Below are 18,694 nucleotides of genomic sequence, written 5' to 3'. Positions count from 1 at the left end.
GCATTTGACATGCCTTTTCCATTTCCCAGCCCCACGCAGAACGTAAACCTGCATCAGGAGGTGGCTCCACGTGAACTCTCATAAATTGGAGTGGGTATCTAGGGAGCGGGGAGCAGACACTTCTTCTTTTAACCTTTCAAGACCAAGAATCATTTGGCTAGAGATCCACAGCGTATTGAACTCAGGGTGTGAAAGCCGTCCAGTGTATTAAATGTGAATTTGAGACCGTGAATTCTCCTCACACCGACTCTATAAAATAGCCTCCCTTTTTCATAAAGCAGGCCCATAAACCGCTGCCAGCCAAGCAGAAAGACTCCTTAGGACTGTGGCTCGCTTTCCGTCTGGGGTTGTCAACAAGCCCCCTTTATGAGTGGAATAGACCTCTTGTATGTGTCGAGCTTCTGGCTCTTTACAGAGTGTGTCAGGAGCCAGGCTCGGCAAACGTTCGGCGCTGTTTGCTGAGTGCATTTATTGCCTTTGCATAATTTATGAGCTGGAGGGGTTGACCATCATTCGTCTCTGCCAGGGGCTGGCACTCGAGGCTCCAGAGAGCGGAGCTGTAAATTGGATGGTGCGCTCCTGCTGAGCTCACGGCAAAGTCCTCGGGTCAGTGTGGGAATTTAATACCAGAAATGGAACTGTTTTCTCAGCACACCATGTGGGCCCCAATGCAGCACAGACTGTTTTGGCAGACTCTGCGACTGGCCTTGTCGAGGGGCTGTCACTCACCCGGCATGTTGTGTGGGGAGCCTGAGCATTTTTAATCGGCTTGGCATCCGTGCTGCTTCCATAATGGATACCAGTAGGTCTCAGTTCTTCACCATATGCTTAACTCTGGAGACAAGGTGCTTCTGGGTATATCAGTAATTACTTGATGCAGAATTAAGTGGACCTTGAAATTAGAACTGGACTGTTGGAAAGCGGGAAGCTTAACACTTTGATAGAAATAACGGTTCCCAGAGACATACTGCTGTTCTGGTGGGGGGAAGGGGCAGTGCTGGTTCTTCCCACTCCTTCTGCCCCCGCACACCAGTCCTTGGGGGTGTGGGCAGTGCCCTGCCCCAGCCTTCAGCTGTCCTTGATTACCTCACAAGGTGGGCCATGAACATCTGGGAGAATGAGCCTATCTGGCAGAATCCTCTTTGCTCTTCCACTCCCCTCCTGAATCATGCTTTGTCACTCTTGAAAATGTGCCCGGAACTCAGGAACCTCAAGGAAGGCTTAATTAAAGGCAATGGAGAAACCACACATTCAGAACTGTTGTGCTTTGTCCGTCTGGTGTTCAAGGCCCATCTTTTTTCTCAGCTGGTTTGACTTATTATAACAGAACAATCACTCATCAGGCAGAAGAAAGTAAGTTTAGACAGTTTGAGGTTGGAAGCTTGGTTGAAAACAATGGTTAAAGCACCGTTGCTGAAACTGTGATACCCCTGTGGCATCGAGGAGCCAGTGGGGTGAGTAGAACCCTCCTGGCCATAAGGTTATGATGCGAGTTCCTAAATGCTTATTGAATAGACAGCTTAGGCTGGAAAGAAGAAGCAGTTCCCCAGTTGAGGCTTAATATGGCAAGGTGCCCATTTGGATGGGGGTTTTGTTACTTTCAATTGAACATACTCTAATGGTGGTATAAACAATAAGGTAACTTATTATTATCTGAACAAAAAAGTTCAGAGGCAGGCTGCTGTGAGGTTGGTTCACATGGCTCAGTTGTGCCAGGATTTTTCTTTCCTTGTTTTTGTACTTCATCTTTTGGCCTCATTTTTGCAAGGTGGCTGCCACAGGTCTGGACAGCACATCCACATGCAGTGAGGTTCAAAGGCAAGAGACAAGTGCTTCCTGCTTTTCTCCTTTTTTTTTTTTTTTTGAGGAGAAAAAGGTTTTCCAGAACCTTCATCAGATATTTTCTCAGGTCCCAGCCAAAAATGGGTCTTATGGCCACCCTTAGCTGCAAAGTTGGGAAAGAGAGAATATCTGGCTTTTTTAATCTCAAAACGTCTCAAAACTAGGGAGAAGGGGCTATGAATGGCTGTGAGTGTGTAGCCGGCAGTGGCTGCTCTATAAGCAAGTTTATTTCCTGTTTTTGTTCATCGCCACACCGATTCCCTTGTCCAGGTGGCCATACCGAAACACTTTGGCATCATCCTAACTCGTCCCTCTTACTTGCTTCCACATTGTGTTGTCAAGTCCTGTTGGTTCTACCTTCAGAATTGCTCTGCTGTCTGTTCTATACTTTCTCAAACTATGCACCATGCAGATTTGGACAGTGTGACAGTTGCCAGCCTGGTGTCCCCCTGACCTGGGCCTTTCCGCTCTCTCCTCCACCCCACAGAAGAATCATCTTCATGGAGTAGGTGCAGCTCTGATTACGCCCCAGCCCTGCTCAGTGGGTGTGTGCGAGTTACCTCTACTGCGAAACTGAAAGCTGCGTTAGGGCCAGTCCTATGACTTGATTGAATATCTGACCAGCTTAACAGTACTTATCAAGGGCTGCTGAGTGAGGGGATGGATATATTTATCTGCTGAGTATTTACTCTAACAAAACACATCTTGTTTTTTAAAGATCAAATATTGGATAACAAAACACTCTTAGTTTTTAATAAAATTTTTGTGTTCTTTTTTCCCTTTACTTCTAATGAGGAACCCAGCGCTTTGAGTTAACTACCATTTTCTGGTCTTCTGAAATCAAGTTCAGCAGTTGGAATTTGGGATCTGTTAGATATGGTGTGAGTCTCCTGCCCTAAGACTTTTGTTTCGCCTATATTGTTGATTTGTTACCCGGAATTCCTGTCCTTGGCTTTACTAGAGTATACCCCTGCTTTCCCCTGCGGCATCACAAGTGGTGAGCCTGCCCGTCATGTTCAGTATCCTTCAGAGTCCAAGTGAGAGAACACGATGCCCAGAACTCTGCCTCTTTTCCTCTAGAAAAGCACCAGGAGGAGAGAGCCGTTCACCTTAGCTGAAGGTAGAACATCTCCGTTAGAAATCGGTTTTGCCCCCCTACTGTGCGATCTTCATTCACCGCCATTCCGTGGCCAGGTTGGCTCCTCTGTGGGGCAGTCAGGGTGCTCCCTGGTGCGATCGGCTGACCACAGGTCGAGCCACAGAGCGCTGGCGTCATATGAACTGGCATCAGGTGAATTCAACAGAGCAGCTTCTCCACATTTTGCTTCTGTTTCTGTTTACAGCGCTTGAGCAGAGGAAACTTTCCAGTTCAGACAGTGTTTCCCATTTCCTTTGCTTGTCTTTTTTTCTCTGTGGCAAAAGCAAAAACATACTCAGTTTTTGTACTAATGCTCTTTTTTTTGTCTTCCTTTTCAGTGTGACAGCGACAGTGACCAGGAAGAGAAGGTAAGCCCCCCTCCTCCACCCATCATGGGCACGGTGCCTGAGCACCGTGAACACCGGGGTCTCCCGTACACAGCTGTTGGGGGGGTGCAGCTTCACATCGGCAGCACCTCTCTTCTGCCAAGATGGGCTTCATTCATAGTGATACTTCCTGTGATAAGAAATAATGAATTTAGCTGTGAGAGCCACTTTTTCAAAATAAGCCTTTTAATATTGTATATATGTGATACTCGGTTTTCGCTTTATAGAACCAAGAAGAAATTATTTATTTTAATAGCCATCTGGTTTTTCTTGTTTAATCCTTGACTGGAACATAAAACCTACTAGTGTGCATTTATAATGTCATTCCTTCATTTCTTTTACTGACTCATATGCTTCTTCCTGCTTTTCTGTACATATTGACCTTCTTGATAGGAATGTCAATGGCATGTTCCTAGGAGTGTCTTTGTGGGGGCACAGGTGGGCAGGGGCTGTCAGATGGGAACTGCTCTCTGGTTGTCCAGGCGGATGGTCGGGGGGAGGGCAGTTCTTCCAGCAGGTACATACTCTGGTTCGAGGCTGATGGCCACCAGCCTCTGCGTCTCCAGTTCCGCATGGATCAAGAAAAGCAGCTCAGGTTGGGACTTTCAGAAGATTGGATCCCAAACTGGTAAAGTGAACATTCTGCTGCCTGAAGCAAAGGGATTGTTTGTGTGTTTGTTCTTTCTTTCTAGCTGTCCTAACCCCCCAGCCAAATTTCTTTCCAGATTAATTCCCACTTTATGTATTTCATAAAGAGTTACCAAATATCATGGTTTCTATATTGCTTGGCACCAGAAGGAAGGGACATGCTCTCTCTTGGCCAGTTTCTGGACAGCCTGCAGAGCTGGTCTTACTGAGCCCTGTTCTCTGACTCTTACCCCCTGCGTGCTTGCGGATTTTACTCAGAACCCTGCCGGGTGGGATCTAGTGGGATGTTTCCGTCAAGCCCAGAATTTTCCCTCCTTCTCTGCTCCCAGCCTCCAAGAGAGACCTAAAGGCTCTCATTCTGTACTGTCGTTAATTTGAATTCAGCATATGTAGCCTGTTATAAAATGCGAGACATCATCATTTGAGCAGGTCAAGCATATTCAGATGAAGACAAATGGTGCTTATTTGATTTCCTTAAAATCAGGAAATGAAAAAAGTGCTCTCTGGAGAAATCATGTTCTGCCTGACTTGGATGATAGACCAATGCATGTCCCCCAGATAAGAACAGGCTCTCGCCTTGAGGTTTTTATCTCTGAAGGACGGCGAGGACTGTCAGCTTGCTGACATGTGCATTATCCACGTCATTTTAAACAAAGTGACCTATGGAAGGGTGCGCTGTGCTGTGACATGGTAATGGGCTGTTGGATGACAGTGAAAGTACACACTGGAAAGGGGCTGTGGATTCTTCTTTTGTTTAACTGACAAGTAGGAGCTTCCTTCCCCCAGCCCATAGGAGTCTTAGCTCCCTGGGAGTCGGTCCCCCGTGTCTCAGGCAGCCAGTGTGCGGTGGGTGCCGGAGGCGTGTGGGCAGCAGGAGAGGGACCAGGGGCGTGCAGGCCCCTCCCACATGGTAGTCGTCGTCCTGTTGTGCCGGGCATCCCAGGCATCCAGGGAGGGACTGGGACTCTCTTCCCACTCCAGAAGAGCTTTTACAGGTGATGTTCCATCTCCCCTTCCAAGTGGGTGGCACCTCTCCAAGGGGATGAGGCTTCCTCGGGGTTTCACAGCCAAGCAGACATTCTTTCTTTAAAAGACAACGTGAATTTGGGAAGTGTCACAGTCTCTAGCAGTGGCAGGAGTGGGTAATGACGCCTGGTGTTGCCTCCCATGCAGGTGTCTTGATCAGCAATCTCAACCTTGACTGCACTTCCAGATCCCCCGGGAGCTTACAAACCCCAGTGCCGGTACTGCATCCAGGCCAGCTGTCTCAGACTCTCTGCCGGTGTCTAGACCCTTGTCTAGATGACCACCTAACTCTGGTAGTGTCCAGGATTATCAGAGCTGCCTGCGGTTTTCAGAGGCCTGGGTGTTTGCTGCATCCTAAGAGCAGCTAGTCATCTCCTGGGACCTGAACCCCCAAGTCTTTGCTGCCCAGGCTCCCATCTCTGAGCGTAGGAAGCAGCAAAGTGTCAGTCCGAAAAAATGGGCAGTGGGAGGGTAGCCAGCACCCACGTCTCCGAGTTTGCGATGATTTCAGGACAGTAGAGAACAAGATGTCTGTAGGCAAGTCCACGGGAGGGGTGATGACGGGGACCCGTCGGGAGTGTTCCTCTGACACATGCGCGCTTCCTGCCTCAGCTGCCCCGGTCACTTTTCCTGTGACTGTGGTGGCCCTGCAGGTCCTCTTCTTAACTGAGGGCTGCCTCACAACAGCACTCACATCTCTGTCCCTGCCCCCCACCCCCACCCTCCGAGGGCCCCCAGCAGGAGCAGCCACTGCTCTGTAATCGCCGTCCTTCCTGCTTGGCCCTGTTAGAGTTAATACTGTCAGGCTTCCCATTTTGGATGAGATTGTCTGGTGTTTATTACCGGCTTTAACACCATCCTCCCAGACTTCTGCTCTGCACTGGAGCCTGGGCCCCCATCAGCCTCCTCTGTGCCAGAGCCTCTCACCTGAGCCCCCCTCAGAGCCCCAGAGCTAACCTGGGTGGCTTTCGTGTGCTGCTTGGAGGGTTCGCATTCAAATCTGAATTGCTAATAGTGGAAAAGATGCCACTCAGTGTCCTGGGATCTCTTCAGCAACCCCACCAGGGATGCTGTTGGAGGCAAAAGTGAGACTTGTAGGGGACCCACTGGGATTTCTCTCCGGAAGACCTGTCATTCTCTTACTCCACAGGGATCTGCAGAACTTGCGGTCTAAAATTAGGGTACTGTATTTCACACAGCTGACGGAATTAAGATAAACTCTGCTTTCCTCTGATATGAAGCTGCAATTGATAAAATGATACTCTTACTAATTAATGTAGAAGTGACTGGGAAATGGGCTAAAAAAGCAGAGCTCTCCATAAATGCAGGAGACATGCTTGCATATGGAAAAGGCTTTGATGGGACACTGAGCAAAGCTCCTCTTAGCCTCCCTTCCCAGCCATGTGAACACATTTCACATTAATGTCACAGGACCTGGGAGACTTTTGTGAAGACTAGAAATTGGGTGGAGGATCAGGGAAGGCTGGGAACACCGCATCCTAGACTCGGGGCTGTTCGTCGTTGCAGTGAGTGCAAAGTGAAGAGGCAGCACTTGGCACCATAATCACCCAAATTAAGCAATTATTCCAACCCCCCACGTGAAACGAATGGGTATCACGAGAGCAAAAAGGCAGTACACATTCTTCCACATAGTCGCCCATATTTTCTCTTGTTTCCTCTCTTTCTTTACCACTGGCAGCACCCCATTGTACTAAGAAACCACTCCCCGTTTGGTTAGAAAAGCAATGTGGAAATTAAAAGTAATTCTCTTTCCATTTACCCACCTCTCGTATGTTTTGTGGGCCATGTGACAGAGCTGGCTGGAAGGCACAGTGCCCAGTTGTCAAGCATTTGGGCCTCCAGGTCTGGCTCGTACCCCTTTGTAGTCACAGACAAGCCTCGGTTCCCTCATCTGCCAAATGGGGGTGACAACAGACCCCCCCACAACTAGTTTGTAACAATTAAATTGGCTCAGTGCCTGGTCCATAGTCAGGGCTCTGGAAATGTTAACTTTCATTAGTTTTCCTCAGAGCCGAGTGAGAGAAAATCACTTGGGGAAAGAGGGAGGCTGTTCTCTTCCCAAAGCTCAGGATCTGCCAGAAAACCTGCCAGAGGATGAGGGGTGTGATATTTTTCTTCCCACTAGAACTGAGGCTCAGCCTTCATCCCCGAGGACACTTCTTCCTGCTACAAGCTGAATGGAAGTGTTGTGAAGTTTGGAAGTGTCCCCAAACAATGATTTTTAAGTTCCTTATCCCAAACATCAGGCTTTCCTTTGGGCACCACCTGGAGCAGAGAGCAAGCCCGCTGTCCTGGAGGGACCAGAAGGTGATTCAGTGGGTGGTCCAGCCCTTGTCCCACTGTCAGTTCCCAGATACCCAGCACAGGAGACAGGGTCTGATTCAGTCCATTTGGGGTGGGGCCACAGCATCTGTATTTTTTAAAAAGCTTCTTAGATAATTTTGATACACAACTAGTTGTGAAAACCACTGCCTTATTAAAAAATGTCAAAGAGAAGCATTTATTTTCTTCTTGTTTAATGCTCTTAAAATTTTGACAGCTAGGAGAAAGACTTGAAAGCCGTAGAGATGGGGTGTGTGTGCTTATGTTTATAGACGTGTGGTATACACGTGTGCAGGACGCACTGACACCGTCTCTTCATAGATGTGAACCGTTCTCCTTTTCGTGGTGAAGCTTTTAACAGAACTCCTAGTTACAGTTTCCTCTCTCTGGGCTTTTAATGGGAGGAATGACCACCTGGAGAAGGTTGCTTGGTCCCGTGACGTGCTCACCAGTGCCCAGGACAGCCCGCTGGGACCCTGGTTAACTGCAGATGCAGAACCACAGAGTTTCCATGTCGGCTCCCTCTCCCTCAGCATGCACACTCTTTTCTGGTGCATTTTAATTTTTTAATTCAAGCTAAATTTGTTGTGTTTGATCATTGCATATTCACTTGTGTGGGAAAGGGGCAGCTTCTAAGAGAAGCAGGAAGAAAACCGACAGAGGCTTGTGTTCCTAACTCAACACAAACCACATGCCTAACTTGGCTCCTGAAGGACTGAGAAACTGCTGAGATGTCAAACTGAAGACTGGGCGTGTGCCTGTGCTTATAGTGGAAGAGTCCCATCCCTTGATTGGCCATGTTTCACACTTGGTAAAGATTGTGCGCCCTCAGCAACTTTCCAGAAGCTCAGAAGGCCTTCACTGTTGCTTGTAGAAGCCCCATCCTTGGTTTTGAAGTAGGATGTGTTCTGATCGGGAGACAATGTAGAGATGCTGTCGTACTTTGCAGGTGGAGAAAGGAATTTTCTCCTCCCTTCTGGTTTCTTAGCAGCAAAGCGAATAACGATTGCCCAGGAGAAGAGTAGGGACCCAAGATCTTGTCTTTATATCCTTAGCATTTAGTATAGTACCTGGCACAACTGAGGTGTTCAGTAATGTTCATTGTTTTGCTAAATTTGCCTTTCCTTTCCTGGATATTCATCTTCAAATGGAGGGGATAAGTGAAACAACCTCGGAAAACTGGTACTCGAACCTGAGTGCACCTTGTGTCAATCCCAGTGTTTATCTTCTGGACTCCCAGCGAGTATGTGGTCTCTTCTCCAGCCTTTTCTATTTCTCTTACAATTTAATTTTCTCATAAGACACTTCTAAGCCATTTATACATTTCCCATCTTATTTGGGAAATTTCTAAAGTTCTTGGCTGGGTCTCAAGGGCTTTCTGTTTTGGATTCCATGATGCCCATCCAACTCAACCTCCAAGATTAGGTCTGGGTCAAACTGACATTTTATTGTTCTTCCACATCGCTATATTTCCATTAGCATAATTCCAGCCTATCCGTCCCAACTTCCTATTGATACTATCCTTGGATTTAATTTCTACTGCAAATTATTTTAAATCCTGACTCTCATTCATAAGTTCTTCTCTTTGTCATGTCATAGCATTTTCATGCCAAACCACAAATTGCTTCACTCACATTAAATGTATATGTGGAATATCTATCCATTACCCCTATGTCATGTACGTGAAAAAGACATGTTATAAATGCACAAGGTTTTTATTAAATAGAAATGTGTAAGATGAATACTCGAGTTATTGGAAATTGGTCAGACATCTTCAGCTAAACAAGAATTTCTTAGACTGAATAGCAAAAAGAAGAGGTTCTAAATTCTCCCCTGTTCATCATGGGTGAGTCATGGACAAGGATACTTAGGAGACCTGGTTTCTGACTTCTCACTAACCACGTGTGTGGCGTTGGGCAAGTTACCTAATGCTGCTGAGCCTTAGTTTTGTTGTCTGCAAAGTGAGGCTGGATTCGATGATGTAGCACTGCATATCCTGATTTTCTCTGTAGCTATTTACCTGGGCCCCAGCAACATGGCAGACCCAGAGGGAAACGTATGTGAGTGGATTTTCTCTTTGCCAAGGCAGAAGGAAGGCTGTATGAAAATTATCTCCATCCTTTCACCTCTCTCAGATTCCTAACAGGGAATAAACATAGTGGGCAGGTCCAGGCACATCCGTGTTGGCTCTTCCAAGTAACTTAAGGAAACATACATGGGCCTAACGTCTAAGCAAGGTCATTAACTATTTGTTGGTTCTTTCATTCAGTCATTGATATCAACTCATTTATTTTTTATTCAAGTACCTACTGATGAACCAACATGAACTTGACGGAGTTGCTTGACTCTGTTGGGTCTGTCACCATGCACCTGTCAGTAGGCAGCAGAGAAGTTAGTTTAATCTCGTTCCTCAGTTGCCCTGACGGTTTAGGAGAGTGTGGGAACTCGTGAAGAACTAGTTGACATAGTATGTTTCAAGAACTCACTTGATTGGCAATAATCAACATTATTTGACCTGCAAAAGGAATTCTTCTGGAGACATCTAGGGTTGAATACATGATTCTACATTCCCAGAGAAAAGGTCAGCTGCTTTCTTTTAGAATGAACCGTTGGCTTATATTCTGTGGCTTAGCTGAAGGGAATGTTGTAAAGCCAAGGAGGAATTAGGTGGAGGCGATGGCTTTCAACCTCATTAAATTGACCGTGAAAATCCTGAGCCACCGAGAGTCGGGAAGATCCTAAGCAGAGGCGTTCGTACCAGTGATGCCTTTAACTGGTGGCTTGTCATTGAGTCTAGCCTGGGCTGTTCTTTGGTTATTAGAAGAGTCTGCCTGATTCTGTATTTGGGTTTGAGGGTGTTAGTCCTCAGTAAAGATGCACACATTTCTTTTTGGTCACGCACATGTGTATTTTTATGTGTGGGAGTTATTGTCTGAGTTAATCTCCCCTTGGCAGCTTCTGGATGGTGATGTATAATTATGGGTAATTATTCCTCATAACTTTGCCATTGTGATAAAGAAAATAAAATCTCTGTATTAGGATGTATTAATAATTAGCCAAACTTTGTACTCTCAGAAGTCTCAGAATTCAGTGGATGGACATTATTTTGTCTTCTTTCCTTTCTTCTCAAAGTTACAGCTGGGAAGGTTAAATTGCCCTACTTCTAGAGCTTTTCCCTGTTAGTTGGTGTGAGGATCACATTGAGACATACTGGCTGTAGACCGACAGGATGTCTCCAGTTACGTGAAGAGTAACCAGAGTAGCTTTTTCCATTGCTGTTCCAAACCAGGTGTGTTTCATGGTCTACCAGTTATATGCATGTTTACTGAGGCAGTGAAATGAACGGAGCATTTGAAAAGAAGACTGACCAGGAACCCCCGGGATGGGTGGTGTGGTACCCAGCGTAGTCAGTTTGGGCTTCATCTTTCCTCTCTGGGATTCTTAATGACTTTTTTCAACTCCCTAACTTCTTGGTTAAAAAAAATGTAGATGCTACTCACTTCTTGGGAACAGTGAACAAATGATATTAGGATCTAAATAATAAGACAGAACACTATTTCACATTGTAGAGAACATTCCTCAGAGCACTTTTTACATATATTATTTTATTTTATATGACCTGTTTGTTTATTATGGGGATCTCTGTGTGTCCTCAGATACAACATTGTTCATCATCTGCTATGTCAAACTCATTGATAGTTCCTTTCAAGAACTTTATCTTCTCAAGCAGATGTCATTTTACAAAAAAAAAAAAAAAAAAAAAAAAAGAAGAAGAAGAAGAAGAAACTAAAGAGCTGGTAAGTGATGGAGCTGAGATGTAAACTGTCTTAAGATTCCAGGCTCTGGGCTCTTTTTCGCTCTATCTGAGGATGAGTTGGGATATTCCCAGAAGTGCCATTTGAGAATCTTCGCTGCCTTCGTCTCTGTGCCTCACCCTCCTTGTGCTACAGGAGACCTGGGATTTTTATCTACCTGTCTACCCACAAACCCACCAGCTTCTAAAAATTCAAACATGACAGGTGTTCAGTAAGCACTGAATAAACACAGCTTGGGTCCCCTGACCACTTAGATGTACAAGCTCTTCTGAAATGTGACTTTTCTTTTTAACCTGGGGATTGTCCAGGGTAAGGAGTCAAAATTTACAAGGTGTATGTTTTGACTCTTACAGGTGAGTGGCAGAATCAGCCTGTGGGCCACCACGGGTAATTAGGGAGGAGGCTGTGCCAGCCAGCAGACGAAGCACGGGCCACATTTGGTCAAGGCACTCAGTCTTCTTTTCGTGTGTATTTATGTGTGAGCACTGGTATCTTAATGAAATCATAGGCTCCTAGCAAGTTCCCCACACCTAGCAGATGTCTGACACTTAGGGACCTGTAAATATTAGTTCTGTGCCTAGAAGTTGCTTTGTTGACTATCTGAGTTACAGAAAGGAAAAGGGTCTTGTCACAGTCATCCAGGCAGGTGGGCAAGTACTGGACCTTCTGGTCCAGAGCCCCTTGCATCTCAAGTGGTCTCTCCTTGTTTTCTTCCTGTGAGCAGCACGTGGTCGGGGAATGGCATTCCTGAAGCTCCCGCACTGCATCCCCCAAGGTGGTTCCCCTCTGTGGTGCTTGCCGCCTGGACAGCCCTCTTGTCCTCCCCCAGACACCGACTCCCACCCCTGCAGAGGGTTTCTGGGTCCATCAAGGCCACAGGATCTTTCCTTGTCTGATGGCAAACACTGCTTGGGGTGTTACTGCTGCCCAAATGGTGGTAAATATCTGAGGCAGCCATGTCCACGGTAAAGATTATGTATTTGCCACTAAGGGGAGAATATAGTGTTTATCGGCTCGAGTGCGTGTGGCTGAGCTGATTACAGCACAGCCCTCTGTCAGCCAATGATTTGTCCTGTCCTTTATCATCTGTGTCACTCAGCAGCGTGCTGGTGAAGGGAACGGATCACCCCCTTCCCTTTTTTTGTACCCATTTCGTGTAGAAAATTTGTATTTACTTTGGGAGTGTAATTTGTTCCTCATGGATAATGTGACCCTGAGCGGAGCTGGATCATGGGTTAGTTGAAGTGATATTTTCCGCTAATGGTAGTCGTACATCATTGCTGTCAGCTCGGGTTAGGAGGCAAGCACATTACAGCTCCATTTTACCTCTGCAGGCATCTGGGATTATTTGCCATAACCGAGTATGACATGACCGCGCTACAGAGTGCATTAAAATTTTACTGGCTTCTCAGGCAACTTCCGCGGCTCCAGTGTGTGCTTCAGGCGGGCAGTCTGATGGGGACCCCGAGGGCCCTGACTTCCTGCACAGAGGTGCTGCGGGGAGGGGAGGTGCTCGAAGCAGGGGGTGCTCTCCTCTTGCCCTGAGAAGGAAGCCAGGGAAAGAGTGATGGGGAGCCAGCCTGCAGGTGCGTGTCTCTGGGCATCTGAGGCTGGCAGGTGACTGGTTGCCTTGTGCATGTGGGCAGGCGGTGACCACAGTGCCCGCTGCTCTCCGCTGGCTCTCCTGGATGCCTAGCCCCCGGGCGTGGATCGGCAATAGCTCCTTCTCTGAGGAGAGCCCAGGGTAATAAGCTCCAGTATCTTCCAAGCCTTGGGCTGATTGTTTCTGTTCTGGTCTGCCTGCTGTCAGACAAGAGGAAGGAAGCGTGGGTCCTCAGGATGGCAGAATCCACATCCGTCCATGCAGCCCGATATTCCCATACGCCCCATTAGAAACGTTTGTCAGGGTGTCGTATACACATTGTTTCATACAGTCTTCACCCCACCCCACTGAAGTAGAGGCGTGACCACCCCGTTTTACTTAGAAGCAAATGGAGGTTCAAAGAGGTACATTACCCAATGTCCCAAGGGTGGCAGAGGTGGGAGTCTTACCTTTTATCCAGATCTCGCTGACTTCACTTTTTATAAGGTTTCTAGTGACGCGTGCTACGCAGAGCTAATAACTTAATAGTACTGTGTGTGCTCCACGTGTATTGATTTGTTCAGTCCACACTACACCCTGATAGGTAGGTGCTAATGTCACCCCCAGTTTACAGAGGAGGAGGCCAGGTCATGGAGAACTTATGTAACAAGCCCAAAGTCTGATGCCGGTTGGTGGCAGAGACGGGTTTTAAACCCAGGGTGCCTGGCTTCTAAGGCAGCACTCTGAACCACCCAGCAATCCCCCATGCAACGTCCCAGTAAGCCTGAGGACTGATGGGAAAAGGCCAGGAGGACAGTAATATGTTGGAATAAAAGGAAATGTTCAAATAGCATTTTATCACTTTGAGTTGTAATTCCAACATCCAACAAAATATTGCTCAAAAGAGATGTTCCGTGATGAGCTTTAATTAAGTAATAAGTCCCATTTGCAGTTAGTACATTGTTTGCATGCAAATGGTGCTTCTAAGATGCTTGAAAGGCATTGACTTTGTTAGGTTAAGGGTAAGCAGTCACGCCAGCAAAATGCCTCATTCATTTATATTGCTTGGCATCCTTTTTTTTTTTTTATTGGAAAGGCTTAGTAAACTTATGTTGAATCACGTACCTCAAGAGGACAGTTTAAGGTGGTCTCCAGTAATAAATGGGACACAGGTCATGGCCTGTTTTATCAGCCAGAGTAAAATCATTGGTGGATCCTGAGTGCTGGACACAAGAATGTTCACATGTACCGACAAATGTGGACATTATCTTTGTTCTGCTGAAGAGTGACCTCTCTCCACGCCTTTAGCCACATCATCTCTCTCTCCTAAGCTTGAGCTGTTACCCATCCTGAGCAGAATGGACAAACTGCTCTCCCCCTTGGCCATATACATGGGAGGGTCATACATTTGTAAACTTACTCAATAAGCCACACGTAAAATGAGTTCTACTTTGTACCCTCAGGGCAAGTTTTAAAATGCTGCAATGGAAGAGCCATAGATTGGCATGGCTTTTCTCATTGAGAAATTTGAAATTAAGTTAGCACGCTAGGAATTGTGTTCCCTGGCCCTGCTCCCCTCGGTGGGCTCCCAAGCACACGCATTGATCTTCCCTGCTAGATTGCAGTAGGTCCAGGGGACTGACCTGATTTTCTCCTCTGGCCTTACATCCAATCACTCAAGTAGTAAAGGAGAAGGACAAAAGTATTGATCCAGTCATTGAAAAGTAATTATCCCTCTCAAATGGTCTGTTTAGAATGCAGCAATAATTTTAAATAATGTATTCCCTAGGGACAGTGCGACAGCGTGTGTGGACCACTGACTCTCTTGAAGGAGCCTTACACTTGCACCCTCCCTGCTTCCTGGACCTCTAATAGGTGGAGCTAGGCCCTCTTTACGGAGAGCAGACATTGGAAAAAATTCAGTTTACTCAACAAATCAATTACAGAGCACTTACTCATTGTATAAAGGGATTCATCTGCCTTCTGTAGCTAAGTAAAATATGTGATTTCCACAGTTTTTTTTTTTAGAAACTTACAAGAGAACTCTTATAAGATCCTTCATGAAGCTATTGGGTCATTTTAAAGCTCTTAAGATTTAACAACTTCGGCTGTGTTTATGTTAGCAGGGTTTTGTTTTGTTTTTAAGATTGTCTTTTGTTTCAAATCACAGAAATCAAATTCAAACTAAAAAATACGGAAATGTATAGGCTTTTGGAATACAAATAAGTGTTGAAATAATCAAACAATCAGAAGAGCAGAGATACGCAGCTGGACTTGGGTAGCGCAGAACGAGGACTCAAGGGCCCTCCTAGTCCTGGATGTATTCTTTCTCACTGTCCACTGTGTTCTTGACTGTTTGTGAGACTTGGTTTCTCCTATCGGTAGAAATCATGAACCATCCTCCTGAGCTTTACACCTTTCAGTTTCAGCCAGTGGGAGAGATACTGCCTCCTCTTCCACTGCAGTCATTAAATCCAAGGAAAGAGTTCTGACCACGTCAGGATGGGTTACATTCTGGGGATAGGTTCTCAGGAAAGGACTGTGGATTGGCCCCACTGAAGTCAGATGCTTGTGCCTGGATCGGGCAGCTGTGGCTAGAAAGACAGGGCCGTGTTGTCCACAAGTGCTGACCCGGAGGTAATGCTCTGTGGAGTGGGTAGAGGGCCCAGAAAGGTGGGCGGTAGGCAGGTGACAGTGTGGCTATAAGGCATATTTTTATATTCCCGCCATGTGGGTTAGGCAATCACAGGCACTTCTTGCCAGCCACCAAAGCTGCCTTGATCATCATCCAAAGTGAGCACTTTATGGTGATCTCGGGGTCTGAAATATGAGTACTTATTTGCAGTTATAAATATAACACTTACCTAAATATTCATAGAATTATGTTAAATGCCATGCACAGAGTGATTCTATCTTGCTTAAGTTAAGCTATTAAAAGTTACAGAGACGCAGTGGATTTTATAGAGTAAGGATTCTGTGTTCATGTGTTCAGAATTGTGTAGAATTCATTAATGCTTCTGATATAGTGGATGATGTGTTATTCCCCGAGTATAAGACAGCCCCAGTTAGAGATACAAAGGTCTTTGCAGTCCCTGGGATGCCAGTTAGTAAATTACTTACCTGGGGTACAAAATGTAACTTACTTGCCCAAAGAAACTGTGGTCATCCCAGAATCCCTACTTTGTGTCCAGTGCGGGATGTCTCAAACTAGAATAGGAAGCCTTGCCACAGTGATTTTCCTGAGATTGGAAGTTAATAAGCTCAGTCATAGCTTCTTCCACTCATAGTTCATTCAACAGACTTAGTCCTCACTATGTGCTGAGCCAGGCACTGTCCTGGGACCTAGGGGTGGAGAGATGACAAAGACATAACAAGCCTTCAGAGATGTAAGGTCTAATTGAAGAGAAAGTCGAGATACTTTGATGAATTATTAACACCCCCTGCCCAACCCAGTGTATGCCGAGGAACTGCAGGATGTCTGAACCATGCTGTCTAGGAGAACAGGCATTTGAGTTAGAGCTTGTTGAAACACATGGATGCAGATGATTGCTAGGTAGTAAGGATAGTGCAGGTAATAGGCAAAGAGGATATCATTTGCAAAAAGCAAAGAGTTGTGAAAGTCTTAGCACATGGAGAGAAGCTTATAACAGAGCAAGGATCATGGTGGGGGTGAGGGGACAGGTGACTGTGAACGTCAGTGCATCCACCGACGTTTATATAATGTAAGATCCCCTTACATCTAAGGGACTCCATATAAACAGACCTTGTATGGCAAGAGAGGAGTTTGGACTTGATCCAGATGAGCACCCGCTGGGTACTGTAGGTGACTGACACACCAGATTTAACTTTTTGGAAGAGAATTCTGGTAGTGGTGGAAGGATGAGGTGCAAAGGAGGGAAACTTCGCCCTGATGACCAAAGAGAATGTTGTCATCAAAGGCTGGGGGAGGACGATAGGGATCTCAAGTACAGTAATGGGAAGAGGAGGAGTTGGATTTCGGAGGCATTTCTGAAGTGGAATTGTCATGATTTTGTGACCACTGGGATGTGGGGGTTTAGGGAGGAGTCAGGTTTCAAGTAAGGCTGACTGAGTACTGATGATACCATCCATCAGACACTAAGAATGGGTGATACAGGAAATACAAGTTCCGGGGGTGGAGCTTGCAGGACCCTCCGCTGGATGGATTCCAAAGACCGTGCTCATTGACAGTGCAGGAGTGAGCAGACCTACGGACTAGTGTCTTGAAGACCAAGAAGCATCTGAGTCTGAGACAGCTGGAGCTGTGGGAGTGGGTGGGAGCCCAGCCAGAACGCTGGGAGTCTGTCTGCATCTAATTTAGGAATAAATATATGTGATGATGATAACCATTACAAACAAAATAACTGTATATTAATCATAGCACCTGATGTTTGTGTAGCTTTTTTAAAGCTGTACCGAATGACTTTTTTTTTTTTTTAGTTATGGCAAAGCACGCGTAACATGAAATTTATCACCTTAACCATTTTTAGGAGTACGTTTCAGTCGTGATTAGTACATTCACCTTGTTATGTGACCTTAGTCTTTTGTACCCATTGTGCTAAAGCAGCACGTTTTATTAGCTCATTTAAACCTCAGAACAAACACCCTAGATGAAAGATGTTTAATCTTTATTTTATAAATGAGGAACTTGAAATAAGATGAACTGAGGCACAATCTAATGCTTTGGTGATAATGCTTCCATGCCTGCTCAGATCAGTATAGCAGTTACACCACATCATCCTTAGTGACAGTAGTTTAGCGTCTAACCTCCAGTGGGCCCGGCAGTCACTCACTCACTCAGATCCTCAGTTTCCATCGCTTTCTTTAAGAAACCAGAGCAGATGCATCCCAGGACCTCAGCTTGTAGGCTTCGGGTCGTAGGGGTGAGGGAGATGATTCACCTGCTTGGCCACATAGGAGTAGGCAGGCTTTAAGACCAGCGCTTCACAGCAGTCCCACCGGGGGCTGCTCGCTCGTCAGGGCCTGGCTGGTCAGAGCCAGAAGGGCCCAGAAGCAGCAGAGGTCAGTCCCGCTGCCCCGTGCAAAGGCAGAGGGACAGAGCCCGGTGCTGGTGGCGCAGGATGCTGTCCGCTTTGAGCTGCTCTAGGGTTTTAGGCAGGAAGGAAGGTAGGGGGCTGCTTCCACTGGCTTAAAATAAGGAAAGGAAAACAAATACAACACGCAGAACCGTTTCACCCCTTCCCCTCCACACTTACCTCCTCAGAACCCAAAAGGAGATTGCGTAGAGAGAGGAGGGCTGGGCCTCCCACCCTCCTCCCTGTCCTCTTCACTTGAAAGCGAAGTAATCAGCCTCTGAAAGCTCAGCCGATACCCTCTGGGGCCGCCGCCTCCAACTCCTCTAAGCGTGCTGACATTGCTGTGCAGAGGCTCAGCTGGCCCGAGGTGAGGGGTGAGGGGTGAGGACTCCCCAGGTCCGGACCCTCAGCGCTAAGGTACTGAGCCACCTTGACCTCCCACCAGCTGCAGACCACCACGTAGGTGACTGCCTACGGGGTAGGTACGCAGACCCCCGGAGGGCCCACCTGAGGTGGCCGTGGCCACCCAAGTCCTTACGTTCAGATAATCCATTAAGAAAACACATGGTGTTTGAGGGATTTTGTTTGGGGGGATTTTTTTTTTTTTACTATTTTTACACTAAATAATTTTAGACTTACAGAAATGTAGAAGTTCCTAAATTCCCTTCACCCAGCTCTCCTAATGCTATATATCTTTTTAAACCATAGTATGAATATCTAAGTCAAGAAATTAACCTTCATATGATGCTGTTAACTAAATCTACAGACATTTTCGACGTTCACCTGTTTCCCTAATTATGTCCTTTTTCTGGTCCCGGGTTCATCCAGAATCCCACACTACATTTAGTCATGTGTCTCCT

At 46.4% G+C, this 18,694-nt stretch overlaps 1 protein-coding gene across 5 annotated transcripts in view; it reads left to right on the top strand.

Moving 5' to 3' along the window:
- AUTS2 (activator of transcription and developmental regulator AUTS2) overlaps positions 1-18,694 on the top strand; it is a 1,022,984-nt gene that overhangs the window by 722,147 nt on the left and 282,143 nt on the right. For all 5 annotated transcript variants that reach the window (XM_072943080.1, XM_072943079.1, XM_072943078.1 and 2 more), the window contains one exon: positions 3,319-3,348. In XM_072943080.1, the coding sequence (XP_072799181.1) occupies positions 3,319-3,348 (30 nt within the window). The remainder of the gene's footprint in view (positions 1-3,318; positions 3,349-18,694) is intronic.

Source organism: Vicugna pacos, chromosome 18 (assembly GCF_048564905.1).
Source record: "Vicugna pacos chromosome 18, VicPac4, whole genome shotgun sequence".
In the NCBI taxonomy this organism is placed as follows: domain Eukaryota; kingdom Metazoa; phylum Chordata; class Mammalia; order Artiodactyla; family Camelidae; genus Vicugna; species Vicugna pacos.
Note: the sequence above shows the minus strand (reverse complement) of the source record. Positions and strands in the feature narration are given on the sequence as shown.